Source organism: Phragmites australis, chromosome 3 (assembly GCF_958298935.1).
Source record: "Phragmites australis chromosome 3, lpPhrAust1.1, whole genome shotgun sequence".
Taxonomy (NCBI): Eukaryota; Viridiplantae; Streptophyta; class Magnoliopsida; order Poales; family Poaceae; genus Phragmites; species Phragmites australis.
In genome coordinates this window covers 21,008,573-21,030,323 of record NC_084923.1, presented here as the reverse complement: position 1 = coordinate 21,030,323, position 21,751 = coordinate 21,008,573, and the positions used below count along the sequence as shown (strand labels likewise).

At 42.9% G+C, this 21,751-nt stretch overlaps 2 protein-coding genes and 1 pseudogene across 6 annotated transcripts; 1 reads left to right on the top strand and 2 right to left on the bottom strand.

The window, feature by feature from the left end:
* The first annotated feature begins 227 nt into the window (after positions 1-227).
* Positions 228-3,609, top strand: LOC133912604 (protein GAMETE CELL DEFECTIVE 1, mitochondrial-like; annotated as a pseudogene).
* Positions 3,610-3,815: 206 nt separating this feature from the next.
* LOC133912603 (protein IRON-RELATED TRANSCRIPTION FACTOR 3-like) lies at positions 3,816-12,620 on the bottom strand. The gene is made up of 5 exons (XM_062355436.1): positions 12,441-12,620; positions 12,246-12,337; positions 5,401-5,519; positions 4,680-4,807; positions 3,816-4,467 (listed from the first exon to the last, which is right to left on the bottom strand). The coding sequence occupies exons 1-5, from the start codon at positions 12,510-12,512 to the stop codon at positions 3,973-3,975; spliced, it is 906 nt and encodes a 301-aa protein (XP_062211420.1). The 5' UTR covers positions 12,513-12,620; the 3' UTR covers positions 3,816-3,972.
* Positions 12,621-15,978: 3,358 nt separating this feature from the next.
* Positions 15,979-20,492, bottom strand: LOC133912601 (probable methyltransferase PMT2). Of its 5 annotated transcripts, none has more exons than XM_062355434.1 (7): positions 20,125-20,492; positions 18,611-19,257; positions 18,271-18,481; positions 17,883-18,177; positions 17,373-17,762; positions 16,758-16,835; positions 15,979-16,671 (listed from the first exon to the last, which is right to left on the bottom strand). In XM_062355434.1, exons 2-7 carry the CDS (start codon positions 19,247-19,249, stop codon positions 16,479-16,481), a joined length of 1,806 nt encoding a protein of 601 aa, XP_062211418.1. In that variant the 5' UTR covers positions 19,250-19,257; positions 20,125-20,492; the 3' UTR covers positions 15,979-16,478. The 5 variants fall into 5 exon arrangements, 4 of the variants coding, with proteins under 4 accessions (XP_062211418.1, XP_062211419.1, XP_062211417.1 ...); XM_062355435.1 differs by having other exon boundaries at positions 20,237-20,492; XM_062355433.1 differs by having other exon boundaries at positions 18,611-19,331; positions 20,125-20,491.
* Between the last annotated feature and the right edge of the window lie 1,259 nt (positions 20,493-21,751).

The following is a 21,751-nucleotide window of genomic DNA, read 5'->3' as shown; positions in this document are numbered from 1 at the left end:
ACAAAATTAATTTATACCGTACACATATAAACCACGTAATAACATTATTATCAACTGAAAAACAGTCATCATGTCGTAACTCGAGTACTCGACATAACATACAGCCACGTAAAAGACAATGATCGAAAGTGGCACAGGCACAGAAGCTTACGATATCAATTCGGTCTCAATAGTAAAACGAGAAATTTGGGATTAAAATCGAGATACCGACAATCCAACAACGGATTCCAATCTGTTTTCATCCCTAAACGGATGTGGGTCACACGAGTACTCGAGGCATAGAGCACTGATTTGTCAATGGAGGGCATGGATCGGCGCAAAGGCGAAGATTGCCATGAGCAAGTTTCGAAGGCAGAGGACACCGATAGCAGCAGTGCTCATCCTCTACGGCGTCGCAGGAAACCAACGCTCCCTGCGGCATTTTGCCGAGCACCCGCCATGCACTCCCTCCGGCGCGCCCTTCGCCTCCCCATCTCCGCCACCTCCGGCCTCCGCGGCCTGTCCTCGCACCGCCGCGCGCCGCCACCGCAGCCCCCCTCGTCGGCCACTGGCGACGACGAGTGGAACGACGCGTGGGAGACCGCATGGCTCCCGGGCGACTCTCCCGCCTCCTCCCCGGCGCCCGCCGCGCCGTGGGAGTCCCCCGCCTCCTCGGCCTCGGCGGCCGCCGTACCGGCTGTCTCCGCCGAGGTGGACCCCGACACCAAGGCCTTCGTGGCCGACATGGACGAGCGCTGGGCCGACCGCCGCGCCGCGTCGAGGCGGGGCCCGCCGCAGCGTGGGCCGAGCGCGGCGGAGGGAGTCGCGGGCGGCCCCGTTGCGAAGAAGAAGGCGCAGGCGGACGAGTACAGGACGAGGAAGCAGCGCGTGCACGCCGCGCTGTGGGTGAAGGAGATCGAGAAGATGGAGGAGGCGCGACTCGGCGGCGGCGCCGACGACATCGACCGGCTCCTCGACTCGTGCTCCGAGTGCGCTACTACTCCCTTATCTTTCGTCTTTATTCTTGAACAAAATCGCGCCTTTAGCTGTACTTGATTCATGTCATCGCATTGCTTGCTCAAATTGGATTGCTTGCGACCTGTGACATAATCATATGTTGGTGGAAGTTCTTGTCTTGGGTTATCCTCCCAGGTCCCCTATGAAGGCCATATCGATGGAAATTCAACTTGCAAGACCAGTTATATTTGCGATTTGTATGATCACATTGATTGGCTAGCCACTTAACTGGAATCACATGCAGGAAAGTTTCTTGGCAAGGTTCTCCTATGTCATGCAACGAGTTAACAACCTTTAGATAATCTATGAAACTGTACAGAATGCATGGGCAATAGGAATCATGATAAATGTGTCAGGTACATATCCAGTGAGGAAGATCGATTGACATGTCATTTGTTATATGATTCTGTCGTGGTTCCTGTTAAAGATTGGTGGACTACTCAGTGGAACACTAGAATGTATGCTAAAGCGGACTGCGATGCTGTATAATATGGGCCTGAAAGCATCTGTTGCACGTCAAATTAGAATCTGTTGAAGTGTCTTAACAGCCATATTTCAAGTGAGATTTTGGTGAAAACCGGTTCACTGCTAGAATCCTGATGCACAAATTACTCGTCGAACCAGTTCACTACCTGGTCTCTTATGGACATATTACAAATTCCGTTAAGGGTGGGCAAAAAATCCAAAAAACGAACATAGAAACTGAAATAACCGATTTTTACGATTTGTTCGGTTTTCAAAGTCATGTTGTTCGGTTATCCGAATTAAAAAAAATCCAAAAAACGAACATAGAAACTGAAATAACCGATTTTTACGATTTGTTCGGTTTTCAAAGTCATGTTGTTCGGTTATCCGAATTAATTTCAGTTTCTAGACTCTAAAAACCGAACAAATCATATAAACCGAAATGTACATAGACCTCCATTTGTCATCTCCTGAGGCGCAAATATCCTGGCCCAAACCGCCTAAGGCCCAAGCCACTCATGCACCTCCTGGTTTGGCCTGGCTTGGCCTGGCCCAAGATTATTTGAATTATTGTGTTGGACGTATTGTGATTTTTTAATGCCGTATGCCTTTATGGATATATTTGCATTGCAATGATGTGTCATGTGTGCCTCTATTGAGCTGTGTAGAAATTTTGCTTTAAAACCAAAAAATGAAGAAACCGAGCCAAAATATGTCGGTTATTTAGGTTTGGTTTTGCTTTTTCCCTAGGTTATTTCGGTTTCTAGTTTCTGAAAACTGAAAATTTAAAAACCGAACAAGCCGAACCATAATAACCGATTGCCCACCCCTACGTTCCGCTACTGTCTGACTTGTTTGGCCAAATTACAATCATGGTCATATGACTCGTACCATTTGTTGCCAAACTTACAATCTAGCAGCATGATATCACAAATCATGAGTACTATGGAGGTTTATCCTTGATCCAGTACATGCCATATTTCTTTTTCAGATTTGAATAGAGTGTTTTTAGGTACAAGTAAGCACTGCGGTTGAGTGTCTGCTGCTCTTGCTCAATACTGAACTTATGTCAGCTTTGTTCAGATATTGCTGCTCATCACCTAGTTGGCAGCAGTGGGCACACTTTACATTTTAGTTATGTAATATTTCTTTTGCTGTGCTACTGTTACTTAAACTGACCAACCTTGCCCATGATGCATTATCTTTTAAGTTGGGCAGTATCACTTGCCTTCAAGTAGAAACTTTGCATACTATAAGATCATTTCTAACGGTTACTAGTTTTCCTGTGGTAGCAAATATATAGTGCATGACTGGTTAGGCTTTGTGTTGCGCACACTTTCACTTTTTCTTATATTCTGTGGTTAGTTGACTATGTTAATTTGCTTGTGGTCTTTTTGAAATGCAGTATATTTGATTCTGGCAACACTGATTTTGGTGATTCCAAGATCCCAAGCACCACAGATTAAAACCAGGCCTGATGGTTGGGAAACTACCTCGAGAGGCCAGGATGGGAATATATGGAAGATCTCACAGCGGGAAGAGGACATTCTTCTCCAAGAATTTGAAAGACGAATTGCTTTCAGTAAACAGCAGGTCCACAAACTATACTTCCTTAACCCTATATTCTTGTTGATATTGTTTTGGAAATGATGTCAAAGATGTGATTGTAGATTGCTAGCTTCATCAAAACCCACATCTTTAGTCGGAGGCGCCCAATCGACGGGTGGAAGTACATGATCGAAGAGATTGGCCCTAACGCAAGAAAAGCAAAGGGGAGTGTGCAAAGACTACCGAGCGTGACTGATCCCGCCACCCAGCCGTACAGCGAAGACACACCTGCAATCCCCCCTAATTCCTCCTTCAGGGGAAATCGGCCATAAGGATGTCCAAGGAACTCTCTCTCTCTCTCATTTGACTGGTTCTCTCTCTCTGATTTGACTGGTATAGCGCACACAGGCTAGTGGTCTTTTTTGTCTCCAAAAATGTATGGTGGATAAAATACCTTGTGGAGAACATGGTGAATTTTCCAATTCCAGCTGGGTCATACGATAGTGTGATGGATGCCATGCTTTTCAATTAACAGTAAGCGAAACGATTAAGGTTATTAAACACTGTACATTAATTGAGATTCTTACACGACTTGCATCATTCTGGTTTGTTGGCCAAGCTCTGTTAGTGAATCAAAATGTCGATCATCCCAATCTCGTAGCTGCAACTTCAGCAAGCAAGTATCATTCAGATCAACTCCTCGAGTAATAACTGGGAAAGTCAAGGCCCAGCCAGAGCTGGAGCCTGGAGAGGAGAGTTTTGACTGCGGGAGAGCTTCGACATTTATCAACTAAAGTTGCAACAAGTGGGGTGAAAAGGGAAATTTCCATCGGAGCATCATCTATCGTCGTTCTGAAATCCAAAATGGACATCGGTATTTACATGCACAGGTCTTCTGATGCCAGTATACCCAGTAGGCCACTACGCCCAAACATAACCTATTTGATTGTTGACCTGATTCACTCAACCTCTTCCAGTGCTAGCTTCCTTGCTGCTGCCGGTTGTGCTGCTGCTACATTGCTCATCTTCCATCCTTGGAAGGGCAGAAAGCAGGCTTGCAGGACAAAAAGTTGCTTGGGTCGGGTACCTTGCCTGTGGTCGCGTCACATGGCTGTGAGCCTCCTGGTTTTCTGATGGTTCATAGCTTTCAACAGACGCCGCTTCTAGGAAGAGCTTCAGTTCCAGTGGTGGTGTAGCACAGGGCTGCTCAATCACCGCTGGTTGTGGCAGTGGTTGCTGCAAGGTGAACACGGTGCTTGCGATGGTGGGTGGTTGCATTGGCTGCTGTGATGAGAAAACTGCAGTCGTGGAGTGAGGAACAGGGAGAACCGATCCGGTGATGCCATGGCCCCAATCCGGGTTGCTTGAAAGCCGTATCCTCGACTCATTTTGAAGCTCCAAGATTTCCTTGCGGAGCACATTGGTCTCATCCTGCAGCTCATTCCTCTCCACTGCAACCTGTTTTAGGAAAAAGGAGCATAGATAATAAATAACTGTTGAGTCATGCTGGAAGATGCGACAAATGTAATGTTACAAGCGAAATATTCTGTATCAATGATATGCAAATGAGTCTAGACATTCTTAGAAAGCATTTACAGAATTACAGTGGATAAAATCAGATAACAGTTCGTTCGCTAGAAAAGGTGTTCACGTATTAGAAAAAGTCTTACATGATGGGATTCATTCTGCAGGTTGCTATTTAACATTCGGAGAGATTCGACTTGAGAAAGCAGATGTCTTAGTATTCGAGTAGTGTCAGTCAATATGCATGCCTTCCCGTTGTTCTGCCTATCTGCTTCTGTAAAGGGATGCTACATGTGATCAGAAAAATTTCCCAATAGCAGCTTTGAACTATATAAAATTGTTAGGAACACAATGCAAAAGACTAAGTTCAAAAACCTCAAAGTATATGGTCAGGGCTGAAGGGTAAACATAAGGGTGAGTTATAGTTTCAAGAAAACAAGTACATTCAAGGCTAATAAGATGTCACCCCTTTTTTCTTTTGTAAAAAAGCAGTAATGAAGGAGAGCTAATAAGATGCTGTAGACAAACACTTTATACATTCACAGTGGACCATGCACGTGCATTCTTCTAGGGAAACCACTTTATAAGCTAATCCAGGAGTCACAACTTCTGAGATGCAAGTCCAATGGTGGGCGTATATGAACCCAAATACTTTTAGGAGGAAAATTCATGACAGATAGTGGAATCATGCTAGCTGTGTTATGCGACTTATGTGAAACATGATTTTGGCATAGATGACAACAGCATTCATAAAAATTGTATCACATACCATCATACAATCATAAAAATTCAGAAGCATGAACTCTCAAGCAGCACTGGTTCAAGTTACAATACTATGACTAAGGACATTAGTGGATACCAACTTACCTAGCATATTACCCAGCTCACCAAAGAGGTCATTTAGATGGTCGCGCTTAAGCTTCTCCCTCTCAGTCTTATGGATCTTCCTCGGGGCCTTCTTCTTGCATTTCTTGCCAGAGATAGGCCTGCACAAGGTTGAACGATAGGAACTTCATCAGAAACAAGTTAATCAAGCAAAACTATAAGTTTCATTTTAACCGCACGAAAAAGAACAAGCTGACGACTAAAATCAATAGCAAAAAACAAAAGGACTCAACAGCAACCTAACCGATACACGTTGTTGAGCAATGTAGAAATTTACGGCACTTGATCTTTGGCAAATTCCATATTGTGCTCGTGCCTATATTAACCACATTAATTCGTTACTACAGATTGCTTCTTGAGTAAAAATATCGTGTCTGTGCCTAAATAGTTCCATTAATCTGATAATGCAACTCACATAATATCAATATATCAGCAGTCTGGTAGGTTATCCATGGGGTGATGATGAGGCGACGAGGCGATTTTCATGGCTCCCTACGATCCGAGCTGCTCAACGGCATCGCGCAGTGGTCACTCGCAAAATTGCATTTGCTGGGAAGGAGGATGTGTGCCGTGTTCGGGCGCGGGAACACCTAGAGCAAGCGATCGTGGCCAAGATTTTCCATTCGGCTGTTCCTGCGGATCAAGTTCAAGGGGATCTCCGGTGCGATGGATCGGTACTAGAGGAGACGCCTTCACCAATTGCTTCACAGATTGTCACTGATGCGGTGAGGGCGGGGTACTCCACAACGGAACTTGCAACTACGGCCGACTTTTGGTCCTGGTGGATGATCCAGTGCGTCAAGAAGTGACGTCACCAGAGGATATCATAGCATCTGTGGTGCTGAAGCGTTCATGTGTGCGGTCGAAAAATTTGATAGGGACGTTGCTGAAGCCAAGGATCTCACAGCGCTATACGCTGGGTGATTGTTCGCTCGTCGTGACTCACAGTCGCCGGCGAAACCCGGCTTACCGGCATTTGATCTGGTTTCTGCGGGTATTCAAATTTTGAATCGGTCTCCGCACGGGACACCTGACGGGTCGGGTTCTGTTTGGGCTAGGAGATATTCGGGGCTGGCATCTCTTCGCGGCCGTCTCAAGGTTTTTCCATCTAGCCCTATCCGTCGTGAGATCTTTACTCGATCGTGTGGCAAGACTCCTGCACCGTCTCGCGCGTACGCGGTTGTGGTGATTCATGGGATGGCCGATGGTGGGCACGCTGATGGTCAAGGCGGTGGGCGTGTTGATGGAGTTCAAGGCAGAGGGCGTGTTGATGGAGTTCAAGGCAGAGGGTGTGTTGATGGTCAAGGCGGAGGGCGCGCTGATGGAGTTCATGACGGAGGTGACAGTAGCAGGGGCACCGGCTGGGGAAACGAGGGTGTTAGGCATCTTTGTTGGCGGATCGGCATAACAATCTGCAGGTGTGGCCATCTTTGTTGCCGGATCAGGAGTTCGAAGGGGTGGTGACAGAATGTTGTGGGACTTGTCAACTGATGGCAAAGGGAGGAGATGGTGTTTGGATGATGGATGTTGCCGTGGCGAATGGTTTATTGTCCGTCAATGAGGATGTGACAGAGATGGCGGCCGAAAATATAGAAGGTATGCTATCACTTGCGGTGATGGTTCCTATTGACATGCCGAAGAATGGTATCGTCATCGCTCATGGAGACGAGGTGAACGCTGATTTTGGAGAGCTGGACACTAGGATGATGGTCTAGGGCGATCCGTCGCTTGAGGCCACATATTCGGTTGACAAACTGGCGAACGATGCTTGTGGTGATGAGTTGCCTGCTGATTTGGGAGTGCTGAGCGCTGGGAAACAGGCTGCTCGGTCATGTCCAGCAGTGGTCCAGGGCACGCAGTCGCTTGAGGACATGGCTTCAAATGTCAATCCGGAGGAAACTGGTGTGTTTGCTCGTGGCAATGAGTTGGTCGCTGTTTTGGATGGCTACAGCAAGCTGTACGCTGAGGTGGTCCAGGGTGCGGCGCCTCTGGTCAAGCTTGGAGGTGTTGTGCCAAGTGAGGATGTGCACTCCGAAGCTGTTCAGGTTCCCAGGAGGATGATTCTCAATAAATTGTCAAGACAACAGCTGCAGCGCCTTTGCAAGCAAAACGGGGTGAGAGCCAATATGAAAAACTCTAAGATGATTGAGGCTTTAGAGGTACTACCGTTGGTGGATACCTTTGATGTGACCATTACAGGGGTAGCACCACAGGAAGGGGTGGCTTCTGGCGACTTATTCTTAGTCCCAGAGACTATCATGGCTGCTCGGCACCCCACTAGTAGCAGGATTCAAGCTCTAGGAGATGATGACTCGATGACCAAGGCGAAGTGTTATGCAGCGAGACGCAACCTAAAAGGAGGTACGCATAATCAGTCTTTCCTTTCTTTACCTAATGATGTTATTTCTTCGAACATTAAAAACATAGGTGTGTCTATAGGTAGAGATGATGGGATCATTAAACAATCTGTTGTTTCTATTAAACACATAGAGTTTGATCGTTTATCTGTGGTAGCAAAAACACCTAGGTGTTTAGGTAGAGTAAAAAATTATATCATAACTCTAGATCCTTACAATTTTGAGGATGAGGATGATATGGATGGACTTGATGTTATCCTCAGTCACATATGCCTTGATTTAACTGAGGATCTAAATAATGAGAATTTAGACCGTGTTTGTGATAATCTAAACATGGTCCCTAGAAAGAAAAAAGTCCAATTCTTCTAAGAACAAAGGTAAGGTTCCTCGCCTACCTAAGAAGTCAAATACTCTGTCCAAAATACATATTTGATGAAAGGTATATTTTGGAATAACAGAGGTCTAGGAGACTTGGCTAAACACAATTATATTTCGAACATAGTAAAAGAACTACGTATCGATTTCCTCGCTATCATGGAAACAGGTAGAAGCACTTTTTCTGCTTCAACCCTTAATCACTTTTGTGGTGGTTTGGATTATGTGTGGCATGTTATGCCACCGCAAGGAAGATGGGGGGGGGGTGGTGGTGGTGTGATTATTGGTATTAATGCCTCTGTCTTTGACATCGGTTCCATAGTTGAAGGGAATTTTAACTCAAAATTCCTTTTAAAGAATAGAAAAGATGGATTCGCATGAGCATTATATGCGAAAAGCAGATTTTCTAACTGAAATGGCTTATGTATGTAGTTTGGAAACATTCTTCATGATCATAGGGGATGATTTCAACAGCATGAGGCGTCCAGAGGATAAAAATAATGATAATTCCAATCCTCAATGGCCCCGTTTATTCAATGCAATAATTGACACTCCGAATTTACGGGAGGTTGACATGATTGGAAGACAATATACATGGGCCAATAAACTGGATCCACCAACTTTTGAGAAGCTGGATCGAGTTCTTATAAGCACTGAGTGGGAATCTAAGTACCCAAAGGTCAAAGTTGAGGCACTTGATCGGTCCCGATCTGACCATATATCCCTTTATTGCTAAGCACTGGGGCTTCCACTTAGTTTGGCATTCAACCCCTTTTCAAATTTGAATAAGGCTGGTTGATCCGCAAAGGCTTTTTTTATATGGTTGCCAACATTTGGCAGAACAAGTAATGCCATTGAAAAATGGCAAAACAAAATTAGAACTCTGCAACAATACTAAAGGCTGTGCTAAACATACTTCTAGCCTCCTCAAGAAAGAAAAGCAACAGCTCACCACAATGATAAATGATCTTCATAAAAGGGCAGAAAATAATCCTTTAACGCCTAATGAGATAGCATTTAAACATTACCTCAATAAAAGGTTAGCTCATATGCTAAGAGAAGAAGAGCTCAAATAGTACCAAAGAGTTAAAGTCAAACAGCTACTAGAGGGAGACAATAATACAAAATTCTTTTATCTAGTGGCCAATGGTAAAAAAAGAAAGACAAGGATATATAGGTTGGAACAAGATGGTGGTACCATAATTGGAGAAGCAAACCTTAAAAAAATATATCACAAAATATTATAAAGTCCTTTTTGGCAAACCGGAGCATAATAATTTTGCAATGGATGAATATTTAACTAGTGATATTCCTTAAGTGAAAGTGAAAGTGAAAATGAGATCCTTACTGTCCTTGTTGATGTGGAGGAGGTAAAGAGAGGAATTTTCTAAATGGAGCATAATAAATCTCCAGACCCTGATGGCTTTTCTGCTAAATTTTACCAAGTTTTCTGGAAAATCATCAAAGATGATCTCATGGCCTTATTCAACGACTTTCACCAAGGGAAATCATCTTTTTTCAGTCTGAACTTCGGTATCATTAGCCTAATTCCCAAAAAGAGTAATGCGCTAAAGATTCAAGAATATCGTCCAATTTGCCTCCTTAATGTCAGCTTTTAAATTTTCACTAAAGTTGCTACAAATCGGATTGGAACAATTGCTGAAAAAGTAATTAGCCCATCTCAAAATGCATTCATGCCTGATCGAAACATAATGTAAGGAATGATAATAATCCATGATACTAGTCATGAGTTGCACATGAAAAAACAAAATGGTGTGATCTTGAAATTGATTTTGAGAAAGCTTATGACAAGGTTAAATGATCCTTCCTTCAGCAAGCTTTGCGAATGAAAGGTTTTTCAGCATAATGGTGTGGCTGGATCCAAAGCTTTGTGTCTAGGGGTCATGTTGGAATTAAGATCAATGATGATGTAGCACCTTATTTTCAAACACAAAAAGGATTGAGACAAGAAGATCCCTTATCGCCCGTTCTCTTCAGTATTGTTGTAGATATGCTTGCAGTTTTATTATCTAGAGCAAAAAAGGATGGGTAGATTACGGGAGTGGTTCCACACCTGATAAATGATGACTTATCTATTCTGCAATATGCAGATGACACCATCGTATTTATGGATCATAACATCAAGCAAGCCAGAAATATGAAACTCTTGCTTTGCGTGTTCAAACAATTATCTGGGCATAAGATTAACTTTCATAAAAGTAAGATCTTTTGCTATAAGACTGCTAAGCAATATGAAGACCCGTACACACAATTATTTGGTTGTGATTTGGGTCTTTGCCTTTCAGATATCTTGGCATTCCGATGATCCATAGTAAGTTAAGAAATTATGATTCGAAGGAGGGAGTCGAAGAAAAGTTTAAAAAGAAATTGACCAGTTGAAAGGGAAAACTAATGTCTGTTGGAGATCGATTAGTTCTTAGTAACTCAGTACTGAGTTGTCTTCCCGTATTTATGATGTCCTTCTTTTAAATCTCTAGAGGTGCTTAAAAGACTGGATTATCTTCAGTCTAGGTTTTTTGGGCAAGGGGACAATCATAAAAAGAAATATCGACAAAATCGATGGGACATCGTATGTCAGCCAAAAGACCGGGGTAGATTAGGCATTACTAATCTACAAAACACCGATACGCCCCTGGTTGAGCGTATCCGTATCAGATATGGTATCCAATACGGATACAGCTTCAATACGGCTAGGATACGTATTTGTCGCGTATTGGGAAAAAAGAAAAAAAGAAAAATCAGATACGTACTAGATACTTGGGCGATACATCTCCGATACGATCCAGCCCAAGTTGACAGGGTCACTTCCGTCCTCCGGCCATCTTCGCATTCGGCACCAGGGCCACTACGACGGCACGCAGCGGGGCTAACCCCCTCTTGTCGCCAGCAACAACTACCTCTTCCGATGTGGTCCCACCACCCGGCTTTGGCTCTACAGCAAGTCGCCTCGCGGACCCTTCCTTCGCACCGACCGCACCAGTAGCGCTGCCAGTGGTGGCGACGACCTCCTCCTCTTCCACCGAAGAGGACCTCATGGAGGTCGCTTCGGCCACTCCATCGTTGACGCCGCCTCGCTACCTCAACCGCACGGCAACGCTGGCAGCCAATCGACACCCTGGCCTCCGCCAGCTCCATTGGAGCCCAGAGGCCCTTGGCCTCCCCACGGGCTTCATCTAGGCAAGCCTCTACGCGCGTGGACAGGACACCTCAAATAGGGGTTGCATGCAAATGAAAAATATTCGGTTCATTCCATGTATACACAAATAATAGCACGGGCCATATCAGCCACATCAAAAGGTCTTTGGAAGCTTAAGCTTCCACTCAAAATAAAGATTTTCTTGTGGTACTTATGTAGATGAATTATTTTGACCAAGGATAATCTGTCCAAAAGAAACTATAAAGGCAGCTTAAAATGTTGTTTTTGCAACCACAGTAAAACAATCAGCATCTGTTTTTTAAGTGTCATTTTGCTAGTTCGATGTGCCATACAATCACTATTGCCTTGGGAATCCAAAAATCTAGAAGTATGGGCCATATAATGAGATGTTGGCTAAGAACAAATGGAATTGCCTAGGAGTGGCTGCCATTTTTGGTCCATATGACATTACCGTAATGATATTTTTTAATAAAAAACCAACTATAATTTTGATGCAGGGCATTTTCAGGGGAACATTTTTTGTTACGTTTCTTGAGGTTGCTATAAAAGGAAGGCATGTCATTGTTTGGAAGTGGTGGCCATACAGTTCTTCGTCAAGAATAGGTGGCCGCATAATTATAGACTATGCGGATTATGATACATTTTTCATATTTTGTTTCCTTCCATTTGATACGTTGTAATAATGTTTTTTTGGCTGTATGCATTGGACGATGCAAAAAGACGGAACTTTGTTCCTTTATCTAAAAATAATAATCTGATAATTTGTCGCAGAACCAGCTTAAGCTAGGAATCTATAATTTCTAAAATCCACAGCGACAAAACTATCAACCATGACCCATTGCAACCTCCAAACTCCAAAGGAAAGAAATTTAGAATCCCTCAACAGGACTCTTGCCCCTCTCCAAGAACTCTCTTACCCATGGAGCAGCTTCTCGGCGGCGGCCGTGCTGACGACGGTGGCGACGCTTCCTCTCTCGGAGGGCACCATGCTGGCCCCAACCTTCCTCCCCTGCAGAGGCCAACGAACCAAGAACCCACCGGTCAGTTCACCCAGCCATCTCTCCCGAGTCCAAACCCAAGCAGAGAAAAAGATCGTAGGATGCGATGGCTACCTCGGATCGAAAACGCAGAGATTGAGGAAACAACGACGAGGGGCCCGGATTTGTGGCTGCCGCAAGGTGCATGCGGGTTCGGAGTCGTCGGCCTCCGCGTCTCCCCTCCTCTTTCTCTGCTTGCTCTGCCTCACGCAGCAGCAGGAGAAGCCGAGAGGGGCAAAGAAAAAGAAGAGAGAAAGGGAGGACGGTGGGCCCGCGCGGCCACGTAAAGGCTCGTGCCGTTCCGTTGGGCGCCGGTGGTCTGGGGTGACCTGTGGGCCAGGAGCCTTGTGGAGCCCACGAGTCGGTGGGTGTGGGAGCGGCGCGTGGGCGGCACCCTCTGGGGCCCCGGCCTGGCGCGTGCCGCTGCGTGCGGTCCACCACCCAGCGCATGCTTCCTCTGCCCGCATCCCGTCCCACGCCTTGCATGTTCATTTTTTTTTTAATTTTTTTAGAACTGGGTCCCTTACCCGGTGTTCCTTAGACACCATTACAAAGGTGTGCGCGACACGCTATCCAACCTCACCGACTTACTTCACCTTAAGGGTTTTGTCGATGGCCTATAAGTTACATCTATATGTTCTATTTTTTTTTAGAGTAATATTATATTTTAAATCTGTGTAGTTTTCAGTATCAATTTGTTTTGGTTTTCTATCAAGTTATACGGTAGGTTAGCGTAAATTATGTCTACTTTTTATTTATTGTACTATAATTTAAGTATTAAAATAAACTAACGTCTTCGTCTATAATGATAGAGAAATTTAGAGACATCGTCTTGATGGTTTTTATTTTTAAATAAATATGGTGGTGATAGATTCAATACCACCCAATATAGACTCTTAGTTCTTTCCCGTTCTCCTATCCTCTTCTTTGCTCTTTTTTTTTTCTTCTATGCTAAAAATTAAAGGGAAACTTATGAGTTCCCGTATGCGCCCTGGGATAGGGTGAGCCCCTCCGCCCCCACGGTGAATCCGCCCTTGAACACGGCACGCTTTTGGCCGGAGGAACAGTGAACACATGGCGCACCACTTCGTCGCTGTCGTCGCACGCGGGAAACCGATGACGGTGGAGGATGGAGACGCGCGCACCCGTGGCGGCCACGGGCTTCCACGCTGGCGTTCCGGACACATCGCATGCCACAGGGTCACCTCGTGCCGCCTGCGTTCCGCCCGGTCGTGACTCGAGGTGGTGGGCTCCGACCACGTCAGCTCGACAGCTCAGCTCCTCCAGTCCTCCGATTCAGGACCACGCCGATCTCGTCTCACGCAACTTCCACTGGCGTTACAAGAGAAACAATTTGTTATCATAGCCACTCTTGAAGTTAATCAACGGTCCAGAAAATCTGTACCATTTGACGAAACTGTGATTACATCATAGACAAGGTCTGCGAGCGTCTTCATGTAAGGGCGCGTTTGGCATGCTGAAACGTTTCAGTTTCTTGCGTGAATCGATAGAATCAGTTCCAAACGGTGTTATGCGCGAGCGATTCTTGTGAGAAACGGCTGAAACGTTTCACTGATTTTAGCCTGCACGTGAGAAACGGCCTGAGGCCAGTTCCGCTGGAGAAACAGGCCAACGTTTAATCTTTTTCAAGTTAAACCAGATAAAATAGGTCACATTTGAATGGTTCTTCATCCCAAAAAAAAGTTTTGTTATTTTTTATTAACCATATTTATCTCTGTGAATTTTGATATCCTTTTTAAGAATCTGAATCCAGACGTTTGTTTGCAAGAAACGTTTCAGATTCTCTAGAATCCCTGCCAAACGCACCAAAACGTGAAACGTTTCAACTTGAAACGTTTCTAGGAAGAATCTGAAACCAAAACGTTTCTGAAAGAATCTAGAACCCTGCCAAACGAGCCCTAAATATGCTGACACAATGTCGAAACTCGGATGAATATATTTCAACGAGATCTTCACGAGAAAAAAAGGTTATGTACAACATAGAAAAATCACACAAGTACATTACTTTGCAGTTTGCACTTTGCCAGAAATGTTCACAGTACTAACTCAGTCAACTACTCGGTAGTTTACTGCTCTGCTCACAACTCAGCTTTCCTCTGCTGTTTCCATGAAAGGACAGATGACTTGCTCCTGTTACAGGCTTCAGGCTCGCATTCCATCTTCCTTTGCCTCTTGCACAGATGATCTGGGTCGAAGAAATGAACACCAAATTCTTTCTTCTTTCCTTTTTGGCAAAAATATGGAACTCGCAACGAGAGCCAAAAGAACCAAAGAAGGCACGTGACAAGTAGAGAGTTATGACACCGAAAATGCGGAACCAAACCAATCCATGTAAACGAAAAGCATTTTTTATCATAAAGATACTGATAGAACCTCATCGATTTCAGTAAACTGAAGGTATAATAAGTAACTACTACCAGTAGTTCTTTATTTCTCAGTAGACTTCTAACATGAACAGATAAATCACATTTTGTTCATGAAGGAGAAATTCTCAGTATAAAACACATGCTGATGCAATCGTAGAACTCATACTGGCTATATTTCCAAAAGTGTCAAATGCTGATAGAACTCAAGCCATCAAATTTCAATTATATACTGTATAGATATGCTTGTCTAGTTATACAAAGAACTTGATAGAAAAATGCAATCTGAAGACATTCTTCTCCACCGCATTTGCATTTTGCAACAACTCATATTTATATTTTTATACTAATGAACAGAAAAAGAAAAGCGATTGCTGGTAATGTTTTACTAGACTGCAGGTTATACAGAGCTAGCTGAAAGCATGAAACCTCACTCAATTAAATGGTCTAGCTCTAGCATAGAATCCACGTGTTCTCTGCAAATACATTTTACTCGGAATGCAACTTTTCAGTCTTGACAGGACTCAATTTCATGCGAACTGGTTGATGTCACAACTGAGTTACTCTTGCAATTGAAACATATCATTTAGTAATAGTTGTTAACTACAAGGAACAGCTGCAACATAAGCCCTACGAGTATGACACGAGACCTAAATAGTAAGGCTAAGCTCTTCTATATAGCTTAATGAAATTTATTTCTAATAAGTAACGAGACGACTTACAGGTAGTTCATCCTAGCTATCGCCTTAGGATACACTGGAGAAGTCACTTCCATCGCCATGTCTCCTTTTGCTTGCCAACTCTGCAGAAACAACAAATAATGTCACTAGCAACAAGCAGGGCATAATACACCACGTGCAAACTACAAACTATATTGTGCAAATAAAAAACAAAAGGTGTGAACCGCTGAGGATGTACGAGTGTATGATTATATAGGTACCTGTATTCCCTTTGATTGTTTTCACATCTTGTCCTTGGATATCTTGAGAACAGAGAAACGCAGTTTAGGGAGAATTTGCAAACAACAGCTGAACCAAAAGAGAGTATCTTCACAGAAGAAATAAAATGTGCTTCCGTTAAGCCATGCCTTTGATATTGCATGATTGCATTCAACATGGGCATTTCCTGGAACCTTACAAAGGGAACTTGAAAGAAATTCATTGTAACCTCAAGAAAAAGAAAAATTCATAGTAATCCTGTTTCTAATCAAGGTCACACAATGACATTCCTGGGCTCAAAATGGTTGTTATTCAAATCAAGTAGGACGAAACCTTATAGGTTCAGATACACTCTCCAATTCAAGAAATTCTAAGATACAACAACAAAAGGTGGGGTGACAGCAGATTAATCCTATCTAAACACCTAGCTGAACAAAAAACTCAGCAAACTTGTAGTTCATGTCTTGCTGATGGATTGTTGAGGAGGTCCTAAAACTATAAACAGCTGCATCTGTCTCAACAGAGATGAGTTACTTGCAACAGGCCCATCGATCATTTGGTACAATCATCAGAAGCTATGCAGCGGAAAAATCAAATTACGAGTAGGACTCGCATAATTTACTCTCCCAGTGTGATTGTTTTAGCTCTTTAGAACCCAACATGGAATGTCAATTTTCAAACTATAGTCAACAGGGTTTTCTCAATAAACACAGCCAGGAGCCAAGTTATCCGGGTGACTGGAGAAAAATTATTTGACATTGTTAGCTGCTCTTATTTGCTACGGCCGAGTATCACTTAACCGCAAAGAGTATCTTCTCAGGCACATAAGGGCCACCCTCATGGTCGGCCAACTTGGTGTCCCACCTCATGGCTTTGGCTATTTTCTCCACCTTCACAAGAATATCAACCTTGTCACGGATAATAACTGCGCCCTCCGGGCGTAAGATTCTGTCCATTTCCAGGAGTATATCTTCAAATGTACATCTGTTCCATAACACATAATATCAGTTGGGAAGATTTATTTTCGAACTTAGTATCAAACTGTAGTGTTGCAAATGTTGCATGCTTACTTGTTTTGGTACAAGCTGAAGATGGAATTAGCATGTATGAGGTCATATGTCCTTGGGTAAGTAGAAAATCCTTCACACCTGGACCAAGAATAAACATAGTATAATGAGCACATAAAAATTCACCAACAGAAAAACTAACAGTATTTCTTAACAGATCCACTAGCACTACATACACTCAGAAGAGTAGAACTATTGCACACCTAAAAACTCGGAATACTTTTTGAAAGCAAATAACTAATACATGTAACTCGCACACCATCAAGTGATAAAAGCACATCCTTGCAAAAAAAAAGTGATGAATGCATAAATGCAAAGAATATACATGGTGAGCTGGGCAACAAGTACTACAATCTAAGCTCTAAAGAGCCCAGCTGATATTGGCATGGCAAAAGTTTGATCATATTCCGCAGCCTTCACATAGAATGGTAGATGAATCTACCCTTTTCAACATTTTTCTCAAAGCAAATACATTTACTAACAGCAAAAGGAAAAGTTCTCCAGATCACAAAAGTAAAATGTGCCTACAGAAACAAATTTCACAATCACGTGAGAAACTGGAATGGAATGGCCACATGAGAACCCAAGAGGGAAACACATAATAGTAGTACTGCATACCAGTCGTGATACATTCCTATTAATCCACGCTCGTAGATTACACCTAAAGTGGAAGTATTTGCAATTGTTGGAACGACATTCATGACCCACAGCTTTGTGGACTCCAGTACAGCAGCGAAGCTACCAAGACCCGCATTCATGTCCATTATATTGCGATATCTTCCAGTACCAAGCAAGTTATTGGTTTTTCTGTAACCCTCAACATGTTTCTGCCAAAGTTTATTGTCCTCTTCATACGACTGAACTGAGAACCCAGATACAGAACCAAGGCCTATCTGAGGAGGTACCGCATTAAGCCTCTTGGGAAAAGGCTCTAATTGCCCACCAGCAAAATCTGATACACTATTAACATCGGGAAGGGGGGTTATACAAACTTCCATTTTCTTATACCTGCATTTAGTGGATGAAATGAAGTTTATGAGCAACTACAGGCTGGGAAAGTGGAGAACAAACAATAACCATACAGACAAACATATTATATTGGGAAGGCTGCGGAGGAATGACACTCACCATACATCACTGTCATTTGTCAACTCGCATTTGCTGACTTTTGGATTATCTTGCTTCATGGAGCAAGATTTGTCATTTAATCTCTTTCTCCAAATGGCGATGCCATCCTTCTCAGATATCTTCTTCCAACAAAGAAGTCTTGCAATTTGTTCTATTTTCCTTTGCTCATTCTGAAGGTCTTCCTTTGTCCGTTGCCACCCTTTATAGTGAATCTTCCAGCCAATAGGTGGGCCAGAGAGTACCCAATATCCACCAGGCCTTAGCACCCTGTCAACTTCCATCATGTACATACCATCTGCGGAACCAACAATGACTGTTTCACCATGCTTCATATGTTCATGCTAACAAACATTTATACCACCAAGAAAGGTTCCAATTGTGTTCTTACCATTTCCACTCCAAGGAATTAAACATCTTGAGCAATGGGCCATGTCAAAGATACGAGATGGGAATGGCAGCTTTATTGATCCAAGAACACCAATATATGCAGGGACCCCTCTCTCCAATGCAAACTGTACTTGTGCCTCATGATTATCCCTTGGTGCAAATGACATAGTCAAAACATTTCTCTTCAACAGGTAAGCGCCCAAACTGGCAACCTAAATGAAATTATAAAAGAAAAGGAAAAACGGAAAGATTACAGTGTATAACACAGCAAAAATAACAGCAAATGATGCAGTGCTCGATAAACATATGTTTGCATCTCCAGAGTGTAGACTTTCACGCACCCCGCAACCAGTGTCGAGTGCAGTTCTCACTTTTCCTTCAGCAATTGGGATAACAGAAGCAAGCTGGTCTATATATTTATCTGCACCCTGAGGAAACTGTGTTCCACCACCAGGAAACCTGAACACATTGCCCTCATAGTGTACCCAGTTCTGGATAGCCTTTTCGACTGTAAGGCTCTTGTGAGGTACATTGGCATAAGGAACGAAATCACGGCTCTTTGGCCACCGAAAAGGAGCAACATAACCCCTTGGTGCTGGAATCAGACAGTGAAGTTTCTCCTTTTCTGGCGGGCAATGCCTCTCCCGATATATCATGTTATCCCTAGGGAAGGTCATTGCATGCTTTTGCTCCTCGCAAGGAGTGTAATCAGTGTACTGCTCATTGCATGGCTCAAAAAATTTAATTTCAGAACTACTGGTATCATTAGGAAGGTCGGATGCGCTATGATGGGACTCAAAACTTAGATTGGGTGCAAGTGCACATTTATTCTGCCCGGTTAGCACAAGTACTGGATGGTAACCTCTTCCGGGTCCACTTCTCTGCCAAGCACCCAAAAGATAGAAGGAGGAACAGAGGCCAAAGACCACAACTACAACTAGAGTGTTTCTGGTCCTGTTCTCAATAGAGTTTCGAGCCATATCACACCCTAACAGAATTGACATTCAGATTCAGTAAGTGTGTTCAGTTAGTATCTATGTACGGAAATCCGCTGCAGAGTCCCTAAAAAATAACAAAAAGTAAGAAAAGGAATGAATCCATGGAGTTTTCAATCAGATATAATCAAAGTTGCAATAAAGCATTCAGTCCGTTTCACAATTGAATTAGATTTACCAAGCAAATTTGATGTGCGTGAAAAAAAATATCACCACTGGGAACCTTAACCATTTCGTCTGAGCTACTAAAATTTCTTTTATTTTTCCTCATCTTCTCTATGTTTGAGGAAACAATTAAACGATTAAGAGTAACAGTTTTGCGAACATGCAAAAACTTTGTGTGTCATTTTTATATTAGATAAACTGGAGAACAGTTCAGCATTACATGACGCACACCAGCAGAATTTCGGGCGCAAAAGAAGAGGGACTAAATGACAGTAAGAAATCACCAAAAACTGGCAAATAAACTGTCAAAGTGTGAAACGTTAAGACTCTTTGCGGAATTTAGAGAGCAGCATATCTATTCAAAGCATTATCCAACAAGAACAAAAAATAAGGCCCAACTATTTGAGCAAATCAAGACCGAAACTGCACAATTTTGTGTTAGGAATCATGGATCGTGGATTGAAGGACCTCAATTTGAGTACTTTACCACGTAACAAAAATTAGTCCTTCTAAATTTACTCTCAACTATCGGTGTTATCCTACCATCATACCCTAAACCCCAAGAATCTGTAGAGAAACCCAAACTAATAAAAAGATTAACCTCCACCGGTCTACCCAATCGCTAGGCATTGTAAGGAGCCAAGACAGCAGGATAGCATAGAGAACAAGACGATCACAAGAGGCGGAACCAGTACCCTTTGCAATCAACAACCAACTCGAGATGCAGAGGGAGGCACGGATCGGCGGGCCACGCGAGAATCGCAACGAATAGAGCCCGAAATTTATGCAACACAAGGATGGTGGTACCTTGGCTGTTCGTTTATTGGAGCTCTCCGCCAATCACCAGCGACAGAGTGAGTGAGGCTGAGGCACAGAGTCTCGGTAAGGCCGGCGGCTCCTTCCTCTCGCTTTCTCCTGGTGTCGCCTGGCGCCGGCGCATCAAGGCTGGCTGGGGATAGGGCTGTCAACCAGCCGACCCAGCTAGCTTTCCGCTCTAGCTCGACAAAAGATCGAGTGGTGTGGAGCTCGTACAAGTTTGGCGATGGATTCGAGCTCAGCGTGAGTCAAGCTTGGGTAGGCTTAAATTTAGCTCTTTTAAGTTAGGTAATAGAAGAAATCTTGAGAAAGTTTAAGTAAATTTTATCATCTTAGTCGATTATTATGATGTAATCATCTAGATAGATTTAAGGATGATATATCTTTTTTAGTCCTAGTAAAGTCTCCTTAGCTTTGAATATAATACCTCAGAGACCACCATAGGTCTGAAGCGCTACCAAGCAAACCTATAAAACTGTTAAATCCTAAAACTTCGGCAACATCTTCCCTATAACTAGTGATTTAACTGATCAAACATCACACATAAAGATGAATAAAATATAACATCACACTAATAATAAGCATCCTAACAAACGAGGAACATATCTTGATTACACAACTATACCGTAACAAGGCAAATATATAAAAGACAACTAAGAGTCCAAACTGACAACACAATAAAACTAAACCATAAGTAGAGGTGATAGTACAAGACGTCCTGCTACCAATCCCGTATGCTCATCATCGCCTCAGGACGTACTTAGAAAGATAGCAAATGTGAGATTCGAAAATCTCAGCAAGTAAATTACTTTATCAAGCCATTTAGCTACAGTTAATTACATATTTATTTTTAACAAAGATATTAAATTGAACAGGTTAACATTATCTGAAAAGTATAATTAAGTTTAATGATATAACATCCACATGCTATCGTTCGCTAGCTAAGACTTTATCTTAGTAGTATCATGCAAAATGATATTTAATACTTCTTAGCATCACAAGATTGACATCGATGCATATAAAGTAAAGATACATATGTAAATGCACATATATGCACATGACATGCCATTCCTCACCCTTATCCCTCCACGAGGCAACGTAAGGGTGTACACGATACCTCTTCTTGAGTAATATATGATGTTATATCGGTACGATCGCGAACGCTACATGACATATCTTCATATGCATAAAATAGATATATATAACACGCTTCATGCATAAGTAAAAACCATATCTTTTAAGATAGAATATTTCCATGATAATATATACATATGCACATGATATATTCTTCCGTACCCTTACTACTTCTCAGGTATCAAAAAGTGTACACCGTACCTCTTCTTAGATAACACACAATATTATATCGATACAGTTACGGTTAAGCGAGTGACCAAACTTCCTATGCAAGATGTTGAGCTCATACTATGCTTCATGCAGAAACAAAAATAATAATTTTCAACATATAAATATACTTCAAGTATTACATACAAAGAATATGAACATCTG

Excerpts from the sequence above, each read along its gene's own strand:
- LOC133912603 (XM_062355436.1), bottom strand. The coding sequence starts at position 12,512 with ATGCACCTTGCGGCAGCCACAAATCCGGGCCCCTCGTCGTTGTTTCCT. Across the intron at positions 12,338-12,440 it reads CTCTGCGTTTTCGATCCGAG|GGGAGGAAGGTTGGGGCCAG; the intron begins GTAGCCATCGCA and ends TGGCCTCTGCAG. Across the intron at positions 5,520-12,245 it reads GCCGAGAAGCTGCTCCATGG|GCCTATCTCTGGCAAGAAAT; the intron begins GTAAGAGAGTTC and ends AACCTTGTGCAG.
- LOC133912601 (XM_062355433.1), bottom strand. The coding sequence starts at position 19,273 with ATGTCAATTCTGTTAGGGTGTGATATGGCTCGAAACTCTATTGAGAAC. Across the intron at positions 18,482-18,610 it reads CACTCGACACTGGTTGCGGG|GTTGCCAGTTTGGGCGCTTA; the intron begins GTGCGTGAAAGT and ends AATTTCATTTAG. Across the intron at positions 16,672-16,757 it reads TTCAGCTTGTACCAAAACAA|ATGTACATTTGAAGATATAC; the intron begins GTAAGCATGCAA and ends GTTATGGAACAG.